Source organism: Scatophagus argus, chromosome 2, assembly GCF_020382885.2.
Source record: "Scatophagus argus isolate fScaArg1 chromosome 2, fScaArg1.pri, whole genome shotgun sequence".
In the NCBI taxonomy this organism is placed as follows: Eukaryota; Metazoa; Chordata; class Actinopteri; family Scatophagidae; genus Scatophagus; species Scatophagus argus.
In genome coordinates this window covers 13,668,841-13,682,641 of record NC_058494.1, presented here as the reverse complement: position 1 = coordinate 13,682,641, position 13,801 = coordinate 13,668,841, and the positions used below count along the sequence as shown (strand labels likewise).

The window sequence follows — 13,801 nt, the reverse complement described above, 5'->3', positions numbered from 1 at the left end:
ATTGTGTGCATGTACAGTATAAAACCACTGACAAACTGAAGCTGCAGGAGGAGGGTCAAGACAGGCTGATATCACTCTGTCCCATGAGTCAGCTCCCAGAGCTGTCACTTCGCAGCTATCCGAAGGTGTTTGTAAGTCAGAAAAAATACACACTTTTTGAATATCTGCAGCGAATTTCCATTTTCTGCTTTATCGTACCGAAATGCCCCCCGATCTTGCGCCTTTGGATTAAAGTAAATTTCATATTAAGTCCAGCCACAGCTGATCCTCAGATGGGTATAAAACTGGATTTTCAGGTTCTTGTGAGATAAGCCATCAGTCTTAGCCTGTCGCTTGTTGCATCCACTTCATGGACTGTTCACTTTGGCCATCCTCAAGTCCCACCCTGCCCCTTTCAAAATGTGTGAGGATGTGTGGAGTGCCCTGGCAGCTCACCTGGTAGTGTGTGTCCCATGTATTAAGGCTGAGTCCTGACTGTGTGTTGTGCTCTTTCTCTCTGTCTCCTGCCTTTTCTGTGTCTCTCCAGCTGTTGCTATCAGAATTAAGTAGAAATACTAAAAAAGCAAATCCTAAAACAAAACATATGAACAAAACAAATGATATCAGAATTTTTGTTTTTTTTTTTAGTCCATAAGAAAACCATACCAAGCAGTGTGTTCCTCTTCTAATGCCAACGTTTTAATTAAACTAAACTTTTACTGGCCTTTTGGTGCAATTCTGTTCCAGATTTACTCACAGTAATCTCTTAGCTCAATCCAAATCTTTAGTGATCCTTTGGGAAATCTAGACTGCAGACAAGATTTAAGACATTGCACCAATTGAAACAAATCATCCCATTTACTACAAAATTGATTCCAGCAATTAATAAAAACAACATGAGCCCTCCAAATTTAACAACAAAACAACTTATTTGCTCATATTGACCTCTCAAATGACACATAGGCGTGTTTGCCGATCCGACGACATCATTCGCCTGGTCCCTCCAAAACAGTTAGACATAGGGTTTGGTTTGGATTATGTTAAGGCTCAAAACAAGGAATGATGCTGGTCATGACTTCTATAACGTTGCCCATCTGTAAGAAACAAGAAACGGACAGCAGATGTTTTTGTTGACCCATCCAACCACCCAGACTTCACTCCCTCCTCCTCCCTCCTCATTACTGCAGCCTCCAGAGGCCTTTCTTTCTTCTACTACTGGATTCAAGGATTCAAGGAGCTTTATTGTCATTTCACACATGTAGACACATGAGGTGGAACGAAATTAGTTTCCCTGATCCCGGACCAATAACCCAATAATTAGAGGTTGGAGAAGTGGCTTGTGATTGGAGGGTCACCGGTTCGATTCCCCCACCGGACGGCCAGGAAAAATTTTGGTGTGGTGGAGTGATTAATGCGAAAAAATGCCCCCCCCCTCCATTAGCTGGCTGATGTGCCCTTGAGCAAGGCAGTTGACCCCCGATATTCCCCCCCGGGCGCTTGATGCTGCCCACTGCTCCTGTGTGTGTTTCACTGCATGTAATTTGCCGGGTGTTGCATGTGTGTTCAAATAAGGATGGGTTAAATGCAGAAGACGAATTCAGTGTGTGTATGTAAAAATACATATACTGCCAAAAAATTGATTCTGCTTCTTCTTCTATAAATATAAAACAGCACTATATAAATACTACCTGAATAAAAAAAAAAATAGAATAAAACTACCAGAATAAAAAAATATAAACAATGTCAGGCATGACAACAATATTTACAGCGGTATTGTGCAAATGGCAGAGTAGTGCAAATGAATACTGTATGAATACTCTACTGGAACTAAAAGGTGATTTTTTTGGATTTTAACACTGAATCAAATGAGCATGCGAATGGTTGCTGGTTCTGCTGATCCCACTGAAAATCAACAGCCTGAATGTGAAGCTCACTGAGCTTGCACTGATTATCAAGTGATGGTGGTTACGTCTCCATTGCTCTTGCTGTGTCTCATTTATCCTTGTCCTTTTATATACAGAGTATGTGTAACAGCTGAGATGTGTTGGTCCGCTGGGATCAGAGGCGATCCCCCCACGGCACACTTTTATTGAGTATCTCGCTAAGTCTACTGCTCCCCAACACAAACTGGTGGAGGGACGAAGTAAAGAAACGATTGACTGGTTTATTCTACATATAATCTACAGTGAGTTCAAGACCAGTTGTTCACAGATTCTGATTACTTTCACAAGAGGTCTAACGTCTCATGGTTTTAATATCATATGAGATGTCACTATGTTTCATCTCCAGAGATTTGGCGACAGAGAGTCAGACACTGACACGGTCTGTCTTCACACACTCTTGAAATCGGTCTTTGTTTTGGTGAACCCCAGTCCAGCCACACAAAGACAACGACTTCTATCCACACAGAATCTCAAGAAGTTTACTTTTCAAGAATGAAGGGAAGAAAAGATGCCATGTTTTTCTGAAGGCAGAATACACAATGAGGAATCAAAGGCTTGTGGATCACAAACTCCCACTCAGACACAAATGGCCTTGTAAACATTCAACTCAAGAGTGAAAAATGAGACCAACAGTCTCATGATTTTTTTGATTAGAACTAGAAAATGTTGTTGACATCTACTGTATCAGACATACACAATCATGTTTGATGCTTTCTGTGTTTCTGTGCACAACTTTTGTCTTTCAACGAAAACACAGGAACAAATAGTTTTTCATGATTCATAAAGATTTGGTTTTGCCACCTCATAAATTAAAAATCTGGGCTGGTTTAACAGACATGAATGACAAATGAGGGATTACACTGTTATGCAATGAAACCCAATTTGTTTTAGCTACTAAAATCTGCCAGCATAAATTTAGCCACAGGATAAAACCACAGTTTATAAAATGAGGCAGATTTAAGATGCTGACCCCTTTCTGGCTGACCCAGTAGACTAAAAAGACTTATCAGGCTGTGTAATTAAGGCGTAATGCTCATACCTCTGCACTTCAAGGGGAGTAAAAGCAAGAAAATCAAAGGGACTAATATGCCAGTGATGTGACAGAAACAGAGGAGAATTTCCAGCCCATAAAAGCCCTTCAAACAGAAAAAGGGGAAAATAAAATGTGACAATAATAATGTGTTACGCTTAGGGAAAAAGGTGGTGAAAATAGATATGGGCATCACTAATGTCTCCTGGGGCCAAACTGTGAGCTTCGCACATGAATGGTGCATGTCTACCTTTGGCCTGCGTGGAGCAAACAGATGGCAGAAAAGTCAACTGATAAAGTCAAACATGTTTACAGAAGGTGAGAATGTGTGGATGGAGGCTGGTGTTGAGATGACAGCACCCTGCTGAGAGAAAATGAATGTCACAGTGCTCAGGATCAACCGGAGACGTGCTGCTTCGTTTTGCACTCAAAATGTCTGATGTGCTTGAATGAGTACAAACTGCAGCATGAATGAGTCCTACTGAGCAGGGAAGGATGTGTCTGGTTTAACACCCAGAGCTGCGCTCAATGGTGAAAAGTAGCTAAGTACATTTACTCAAGGACAGTACTCAAAGAAGTAATTGATGACAGGCAGCAATGGGCCACTGGTTAGACTCAAGACAAGGCCGCTGCTAAGGCCACTGCACGCTTTTTTCAGTTTTTAAAATGAAATAACAGATTACACAACTGCCTTCCAAAATTTTTGGCTTTTGACGTCTCGCAAAAAGCAGTGAGAAGTCAGTCACATTTCAGACGAGTGTATGAGTTGTTAACAGCTCCAACAAATAATGATTTCTTTCCCATCTAAATTTCACACATGACTTCATTCCAACAAATGTTCATATGAAATTTCACAATAAAATGGAACTGGATTGGATGTCACCGACAAACCATGAAAGTCCCCTATTTAGTATTTAAAAGCAGTATACAAATGTTTAATAAAAGTTTAAAACACACTATGATGTAGTTGTAAGCTGACATACGGACATTGTTATTTTATATTTTATATGATTACACTTGTTTGTACACCAGTCATAGTTGCTGAGGAGCACAATAAATCATCATACAGAGCCTAAAGAGGTACCAAACATTTAAAAGTAAAAGAAGTCAGTGGGGGCACATAAGAATCTCCCTCTCTTACATGCATTGCACAACACTCTCTGAATGGCACATCTGTTTCTAAAGAGTGCTCAGGCATCAAATTAACTGACTAATCAAAAACATATCATCTTAAAAAGCACAGAGAATTAAACACTCCCGAAGAAACACCTGGAATCATCGAGAGCAGGTTGGTTTCTTAAGGCTTCTTAAGGCCGTCACTACAGCGTTCATCCCCGAAAGCTTCCTGAATTAGCATGAGATGAGGCATTGTGACTTCTCATTGTGATTTGGCTTCCTGATGAGCTCACATAATCACTCGGCCAAGTGGTAAGAGCCAGTGAATGTTGAGGTTTTCATCTCTCTGATTTTCAGCAGGCAATTAAAAAAGGCCAAGGTCTGATTTTCTATTTTATCATAGAATCAACAGGCATAACAAATTAAAGAATGGGCTTTACTGCCACCCAGTGTCACCAGATTGTATTACAGTATGCTGAGCAAGATGAGTGCAAGATAGATGAGCCGACTGATAGAAACCGGTGGACAAGCCGGAGGGGGAGAGCCTTAAAGAGACGACTGGGAGAGGGAGAAGGAAAGTGGAAGAAAATAAACAGACGGATAAAACAGTTAATGAGATATTAGTATATCACAGAATGTGCCGGGGAAAAACTGAGTGTGCCACTGGGAAATAAAACTGAGGAAGGCAGCAGAAAGAAGAGAAAACAACTGGGGAGAGGAGGTGAAAGAGAGGAAATGAGGATATATGAGAGTGTGAAAGGGTGAAGTAGAGAGATGGGTAAAATACAAAGAGGGAACAAGGGAAAGGAAGAAGATCAAAGCATGTATTCATCTTCTGGGCAGCCACATGCCCTCCCCTTTCTCCCTCTTCCGTCTTCCAGCTCTTTTGTTTCTCTGATTACCGGGTTTATTTTATTGATATGTATTTTATCTTAAGCTCATCAGATTTTCTCTTCTGTTATCTGTCAAAAAACATCATTCCTCAATCATTTTCAATCATCGTCGCTGTCAAAACTCTCCATATCAACTCTCTCTTTGTCTAACACGCACACTTGCATGCACGCACATAGTTGTCTCTCTGCATCTACAGTATCCGCTTCACTCCCTGAGTCTGTTCAACCATTCTTCCTTCCTTTCACTTCTCCCTCCCTTTATAGCTACAACAATCACATAATTCTGCAAAATCCCCAGTCCTCCAGCAAGCATGCCCCCGCATCCTACAAAAGGAAAGGAATAAAAGCAGATGCAGGCTCACACATATAAACATGTTTCCTGAATAAAACCCTGCAGTGCAATTAAAGGTCTCGTTCCAAAGCTCTCTACTTACATTTACAAACAAGAATTAACATGCATTAATTTTTACAATAAACTATTGTCTGATATGCAGTTTTCTCTCCCTTTTTATATTTTACAGAAAAAAAAGAGGATTTCATCTTTTTAACATCTCTTTAAGGGACCTCTTTTGTGGCACAGGCAAAGAAATAAATTCACTGTAATTTGACTCTGATGTAATGTTTCCTTGAGCCACAAAGGAAGCAAAATTCATAAATTGTGAATATCTTGAATTTGGAATTGCAGTCTCTGTTACAATTAATTTAGCCGACCTCATTCAGAGCAACATGTATCATGGGCTGCGGCGAGAATCAATTTGCTTTTCTGGATCCTATAATTGCGTGTAGCTCAGAAAAAAGCAAGAGGGATGCTTAAGATTACATCTTACATAAGCAATTTTATTTTAGAGACTTACTCCAGCAGAAACTTATTTCTGATAAGTTGATAGTTGATAATTTGGCCTCAGCACTGCAGCCTAGATAGTCAGCTACTTTATTCAAAGTTCGCAGACGACATGAGCCTATATGGTGATATACATGGTCTCTCATCCTTCCCTTCCTCCCTAAAGTGATAACAGGTGGAGAGCAGGCAGCTAACAAGTGTTTCAAACACGCACCCAGAGTGCTGAGAAATCCCAGCGCAACAGAGAGGAGGACAGGTGCTATTCATGGAGTCTTGGAGATAATGAGGGGGAAACTAGGGAGAGAATAATGTGAGAATGAGTATTTGTGGCTTTGTGTGTGTGTGTGTGTGTGTGTGTGTGTGTGAGAGAGAGAGAGAGAGAGAGAGTTTCGAAGGAGGGGGGAGACACATAAAAAGAATTTGTGCAAGCTTTTTAATGAAATGAGCATGAAAACAATACTAGAGAATTAATCAATAAAAAGGTTGTGTGCTCAGGGATGTGACGAAAACAGCATTATTTTTGTTTGCTCTCTCGCGTACTGCAATAAGAAATGTTGATGGTATATGAATTGCCTGTAAAGTGGCTGAAGAAAAGTTAAAAATAATCATTAGTTGTATATTAGGAAAGATCTTCAAGGGCAGGAGAAAATTAGCTGTTTCAACATGAAAATTTCCTCTCTGAAGAGTAAATCTGTATGAAAAGGAGCACTAATGCCATCATTTAGTGAGCATATTTGATGCTTAGATATGTACAAATTGTATTTATAGCGGGGTTGGGGTGAGGGTCTTGGTCTTGGTAAAGTAGTGTGGAACAAAACATCTTTAGAAAAGAGTAAACACATACAACAAATGTGTTGCTGGGAGTTAGAAGATGTACTGAGGCAGCATCAAACCCAGCAGGGAATGTGGATGAAGTAAGCACATGCAGAGAGGAAGATGCCTTGTTGTAGGCCTGATGCAATCGGGATGTTTTCATTACTGGAGCAGGCAACACTATGCTGCCTTCACGTCTTAACCAAAAGCAGTGAAAGTTGCCAGAGGCTCAGACACAGCAACACATATACCATCAAAAGCCAGGTAACTGTTTCCTGATGCCCTGTAACATCAAGCACTATCAACCCATGACCAGCAACAACTCCAAACCATTAGGATCAGCCATGTCTCCTGGAAATAATGTTTACATGCTTTATTAAAATAAAGAATAAGCTATGTTAGTGGACCACTTGTAAGGACATTGTCAGGGTCATATGTATTCAGTCTCAGTATGTTGGGACATGAAAGATATGTCTGTCAAGAATGCTGATAGAAATCATATTTGGGCAGATAAAAGCAGGATTTTGACACCAGAGACCACGATCCACATCCAGTGCTATGAGTGGTTATGCTTTGAAATTAAAAGGCAATTCGTTTAAAGTTAGAATTGCACTTCCATAACACGGTCGGAATCACTCACGTTTTCTAAAAAAACTGATGTAGCAGAACAATGTTTTTCTCCCGCTTTCTTTTTCTCCAACACCTGCCACCTGCTTGCAATCACAGTGCAACTCGACCACAGACAGTTCATTTGGAGATTTGGGTGTTGTGCGCTAGTAGTGATAGCCTCAAGCACAGAGGAGGAGCACGCTACAGATGCCTGGTAAGCTCACTTCTTCTAACTCCACATCCACATGTCAGTTTCAAACGTGTCGTCTTCAGCCTGAACTTAAACTGAGGCATTTTATCCCATTATAAGCTCCCTCTGGAGCCACGACAGGCTTTTAAAAACTCTTTCTTTACATACAGTATTCAGCTGTTTTACCCAAGACCTATGAATGTACTTTAAAGTGTAAAATTGGTGGAGATGCCCTTTAACCAAGTTCCTAAACATAACCATAAAAAAGTTTAATCCTGCTTTGGTTTTTACAAGCAGAACTGCAAGAATGGATATTGAACGGACATTTTAGGGCTTGCGAGAAATGTTTAACAATGTCTCCTGAGTATGTTGATGGATACTTTCCTTCACATTGTACATTCAAATCAGTCAGATATAAACTGAGACAGAAACATATCCATCACATATTTACAAAAACAAAACCAAAAAAACCCCAAAAAACTCTGAACTCTGAGAGAAATCTTAAATCTTACTGACTTGGCAGAACTTACTAAGCAAGAGGAAATTAGAGGGTCTACAGGGAAGTGAGAAAATGAGACACGCAAGCACACATGAACCAACAGCCACAGGGAGACAGCAAAGGCCGTAGACCTGAAAATTATGTGGTCCGATGCCCAGCAGTCTGTTTACTTTACAGAACTCGCTGTGCCACAGGAGGATGCAGCCAACGAGGCATGCGGGAGGAGGGAGGAGGAGGAGGGAGCTCCGCTACGAGCTGGCAGTCTAGGCTGAACAGGAAAGTTTGAAAGCCAGAATACACACTGCACAGGCTGTGTGCCATGGATTAGCAGCTACAGTACATCCACTAACAGTTAACAGTGATGATTAGCACATCTTGCTGTTGTTACGGCTAATACCACCCAGCTATTCTGGCTGCGAGTTGTACTCTCAGAGATCCACTCAAAGAATCCACTTTTAGTCACTCTGAATACTTGGAACTAAGCTTCAGTGCAGATCTTCACAGTGGGCCTGCCTGGCCTGGATCACACCAACTCACATCCCTCCTCCCATCCAAATCAAGAATCAGCTGCATCAAAATGACTTTTTAAAGAGGGTCCTTTGAAGCAGTGCCTCTGTTAGGCCCCTGACCAGTCTCTTGTGTGGCTTTGCAGCATGACAGCAGCAGCAGCATGGAGTGAGCACGAGAGAAGAGGGAAAAACGGGGGAGGATGGAGGCATGGGGATTTCTCTGCTTTTTCTTGTGTTGTTTCATTTCCATGCAGCTTAATGTGTAACTGTGCACTGTCTGCCCCTTTTCTTGAGGAAACTGATAATGTCAGGTCTCACATTTTAATCCAGTAGAAGAAGAAAATGATGACTATGAGAGACAGAGGGAAGACAGTGGAAGAAAGAAACATGAAAAGTACAAACCGAGGGAAAGGAGAGATACAGTAATCCAAGCTAGAAATGGAAGATGTGTCTTGAGATAAAAAAAAGGGCGATGGAATGACAATTAGAGTGGCTGAGATGGAGGACAAGGCCAGGGACAAAGTGATAAAGGAAGAGGAAACGGAGAGAGAGAACCAGACAGTGAGAGAGTTGGAATGTGAGAAAAAGGAGGAACTTGAGAGGGGATCAGCAACAAGATCACAAGAGAGAAAAAGGAATAAGACTGGGAGTTCGAATTGAAAAGAAATGGGTAATGAGATGCTAATGTAACAACAAAGGAGCGAGTGCCCTCCGGGGGGAGCTATGCTACGGCAAGCTACTTCAGTATGAACACAGCAGGAGGGGAACTGAATTAAAAAATGTCCTTTATTAAACCACCGCAATGCACACAGATTCATTCAGGTGCATATACAGTCGTTTAAGTCAAACCAGATTTACATCAGCCCACCTCTGTCCGTGTTTTGGCAAAATACAAGTACTAGACGGATCCCAGGGAAAAGGGGAGATTAAGTTGACATAATGGGGAAGAAACTGCAAGAAGCAGAGGTTAGCTGCACACAACACCTCCTCCAGCATGTCAGATGTGCATGTCCCCTTCCAGTCTGTGATTCGAAGCAGGCATGAGGAAAAAGGTCTCTTTGACCTAAGAAGAAGGTAGGGGTGAACAGAAACAAGACGAGTAACAAAGAATGAGAAGGGAATGATGGAGACCCCAGGGGAAATGTGAAGCTGCAGAGAAGCACTGAGGAGAAAAGAGGAGGATGGAGGTCTTTACAATAGCAGACGGGCTTTTGAGTGGGAGGAGGAGGAGATGTAGCTTTACAAGTAAAGGGGAATAATGGAGAGATCCATGGTGCAAAAAATGTAATTACTCAAGGGAGTAAGTGCTAGAGAGGAGTGATGTGGAGGATCTGTACAAAACGGGTGACTGGGCAGTACTCAAGAGGCCGTCAAAGAGAATACTGGAGGAGGGGAGGAGCACCACCAATGACAGATACAAGCCTAGAGATATAATAGATGCACTGTGAAAAAAAATTAGAAAGCTGGAAAATCATTAAAACAGGTCTTCAAGAAGATGCCGAGAATGAGCCAATACCAAAGCACAATGAAGGAAAATAAAAGCAAGATTAAGACCACGCGTAAACCTGCAGGGATTGTGGGATATTTGTGCTATAAAGAGATGCGGCAGCAACAGAGGTGCGTTGAAGAGCATTGTTACGTGGGAAGAGTGTAGGGTGGATTCATGTGTTGGATGAGGCACAAAAAGCAAATGAGAACAGCCATAGTATGATCTCAAGAGAACGTTGCAAATGAGTGAATGAGCACAAAGAAGAGGAAGAAGAATAGTGAGGTCGAAAAAAAAATTCTTCAGAGACACAGTCGCAGAGAAAAGGCACTGCTGCAGGCACAATTAAGAAAGATGCAGTTTGCTAAAGACGGTTTACACAAGGAATGTTTTTTAAAAACTGCATTGAGACTGTTTTTTTTTTTACAAGACCTGTGTTTGTTCAAGTTTGTCTCTTGCAGTGGGACAGAAATATGTTATATCATATCTTTCTATCCTTAACTCTCTTGTTTGCTTCTACTATTGCAAAAACCTGAACTTCTGACTTATCTAGTCAACTCTCTATTGGCCTCCGTCGCTTTTTGCCAACCTCAAACTTTAATATCTTAACCTGTATAAGTATGCAAGATCACATTTTTAGGGTGAATTCAAAAGCTAGGACTTAATGCCAAAAAAAACCTCTGCTAATTCAGCTAGTTTGCTGTAGCTCGGAGGACCTGCAGGCTTGGAGCATGTTAGTGGTGGCTTGGGCTAATTGGGGTTCCATTCTTAATTAGGCCAATTAATTAGGAAATGCAGCTGAGGCCATGAGGACTCCACCAGGTCATTTAGGGATTACAGAGAGAAGAATAGTCGTGGGAAGAGTAAGAGACCGGAGGAAAGGAATCAAGGAGCTTATGAGCAAAAAGGTCACTCAAGAGGACCTTTGTTGCGAGAATACCTCCCACTGAATGTTATCACTAAATGATTCATGGACTGAGGGTAATTACCCATTTGTGGCAATTTAGTCAAATCAATCACTTCTTTTGGGACTCAGTGAATTGAAAATGGAGTCTGCTAATTCACACAATTTCCCAAATGACGCTGCTAATCTGCCGTGAGAAACATGAAATGATGGAAGAAAGAGATGGAAGAGAAGGGGAAGAGACCATTCACAGGCAGAGGACTGTAAAATGTGCTTTCATGTATCCATCAGTTTGCTCTGTGTGACTCCAGTTTCTCAGAGGTAAACCTCCAACACCTGCAGATTATCCAGCTAACTCTTTCTTTCTATCCACTTGCATACACAGCCATGCACATTTACACAGAGGATTGCACACAACTTGAAGAATATCAGAACATGAAAGCTTAAAATTTTAGAGTCTAGATTTAGTGTCATGATGTGATGAGTCAGCCCAAATATGACAAATATTCCCTTAAGTTGCCGGTTAATAACTACCAAGTGCAAGTACCAAACTACTTTCAATATGACTTCCAAAGTTCAGGTCATATCTGGCTCATGTCTGGCAAGTACAACAAGCCACCACAATGATGTACATAGTTCCCTTTTGAACTAAATACGTCCATACACTCACCTCCACAAAGAGGAAGCATGGCACGATGTAGGTGCTGGTCTTCTGCAGGCCTTTGTCCTCAGGAAAGTTCCTCATCACTCTCCTCTGTGCTGACAGCTGGCCGCCAATCATCTGAGGGATCAAAGGTCATTGTCAGGCTTTAGTGTATTTTGTTGCAGCAGGAAGACAAACCACTTCACACATTGCAAACATTGAACTTGGCATTCTAAAAACCTGTTGTCACAGACAAACATGTAAAGTTCACAAACAAGTGGATCAAAGTTGAAACATGAAGTTGTGGAGGATTATTTTTAATGTTCTGCAAATATTACAAAATATCATAATACTAAACAAAAGATGGAGTGCTTAATGACGCTAGGAGCAGATTCTGTGATTTTAAGGCACAACGGTGATAGGAAAAACAAGAGATGCAATAAAACTGAGACAACTTCAAACTTATCTCTGTGGATAATAAATGGCTTGACTTGTTGGCGAGGAAACAGACCTGACTTGCACCTTGTTAGTGTTCAGCTTTGTGAGTCACTAAACAGTCGTCTCAGTTCCAGGCGATACAAGAGTGTAAATAGTGGTCTATTTATATTCAGTGCCTGGCTTAGAGTAAATCTTAGGTGAGAGTTTCATAGTCTGTTGAGTCACAACAAAGCAGCAAATAACAATTTGTGGAACAATGTCTCCTCTTCATCTGAAAGTCGAATATCTATGAGTTTTGATCATTTTGAGCACTTGTCTCAAGATACAAGCTAAAAACCTTTTAAACTGCATGTGTATCACATTAGTGCTGCTCCAATCTCTCGGGTGATGCAAAGCAACACACACAGCTGTGTGTGGGAATTACATCGGATGAGGTGCCTCCATGCAAACACTTTCAATGCTAAAATTCAAGGTGAGAAGCGCATTCAATTTAAAGCAAGAATTCGCATCTCAGATAATTCACCTCACAAGCGAACAGTGTCAAAATGTAACATTCACTTTGCTCAAGTGCTGTACTTAAGTACAGTTAAGAAGTACTTGTACTTCAGCTTCACTACATTTCACTGGTACATATTGCGCTTTTACTGTACCGCACATATCTGAGCGGCAGTCACTGGTTACCTTTTACATTCACCCCACCTTTGAAAACCTCTTTGACGACTGTAATTATGAGATTTTTCCTAACATTCGCAGATGTGGCACCACTTATGAGGAATAAAGCCTTCACAGTAAACATTAACAGTGAAATGAGTCCATCCACTCAAGGCCTTCAATCATGATAAGTCCTTAACAGGTGGAGTTCATAATGTGCCATCCGTCCAAAAATAAACCAGGGACCTTCAACACTACTGTTAGCCCATGTGCTTCATGCTGTCAATTTCACTCATAATCATGTCAGAGCACAAAAAGAGAGTCCTTTTATCATCTGCCATCAGAGTAAAGAACATGTCTTTTTTTTAATGCACACACCCACACTTCCACACACACACATAACACACACACCCATACACAGAGGTGCCCACAAAGATACATTTTGCATGACACATCAAAAATACACGAATAGACGTACACAACATACCCGCAAACAAGTGCGGGTAGGCAATAAAAAGTGTTGGGAGGGGGAAATGAGGTTGAAAGGAGGAGAAGTAGACTGGAAACAGAGGAGCGATGATCAAAAACAAAAGCCTGACAGAAAGAGATAAGAGGGAGACAAAGTCATGATGCAGACGTTAGGAGACTCCTCAGAAGTAAAGAGGGTGGAGTGAAAGCCAGCAGACTCAGCAATGGGAAACAATAGCGATTGGGGAGATAACAGGTAAAAGTTGAACAAAAAAAAACTGTTTCAGTCCCCAAAGTGACAAGGAAAGCTAGAGTAGGAAGGCCAGTGTATAATACGCTGAGGGGTTTCTGACAAGGAAATGACTGCACTCAATGCTAAATAATGTCAGCATCTACTCTTGTAGGAGTGCCTCAGAAGGCTTTTAAATCAGCAAATGCAATTTTTCTAGGAACTGCAAACTTTAGAATCACCATTTTATCAATCATAAAGGAAATGCCTTCAGCAGTCTTGAGTGTAATTTTATGGAGTCAAACACCAATTGGATCTCCCCTCAGATATCGAGCCTGTTTGCTCATCTCCTTGACAACAATTATCTCGCTGACTTTATGGGTGAGGGCAAATCTCTGCTGCCGTGTCAGCCCTTTCTCTGATCAATGGCTGTTTTTGGTCTGAAGGGGAAGGATCCATTTCACGAGGTTGGAACGCGTCCATGTCTTCAAAGTGCTTCTGAGCACCTATCAATGATATACTAAAATGTTAAGAGGGAAACAAGAACGAATGACATTTTG

At 41.3% G+C, this 13,801-nt stretch overlaps 1 protein-coding gene across 7 annotated transcripts in view; it reads right to left on the bottom strand.

Moving 5' to 3' along the window:
* The window catches only part of LOC124070849 (phospholipid phosphatase-related protein type 5-like), a 47,752-nt gene that overhangs the window by 25,662 nt on the left and 8,289 nt on the right, over window positions 1–13,801 (bottom strand). For all 7 annotated transcript variants that reach the window (XM_046411184.1, XM_046411150.1, XM_046411132.1 and 4 more), the window contains one exon: window positions 11,483–11,593. In XM_046411184.1, coding sequence (XP_046267140.1) covers window positions 11,483–11,593 — 111 coding nt within the window. The remainder of the gene's footprint in view (window positions 1–11,482; window positions 11,594–13,801) is intronic.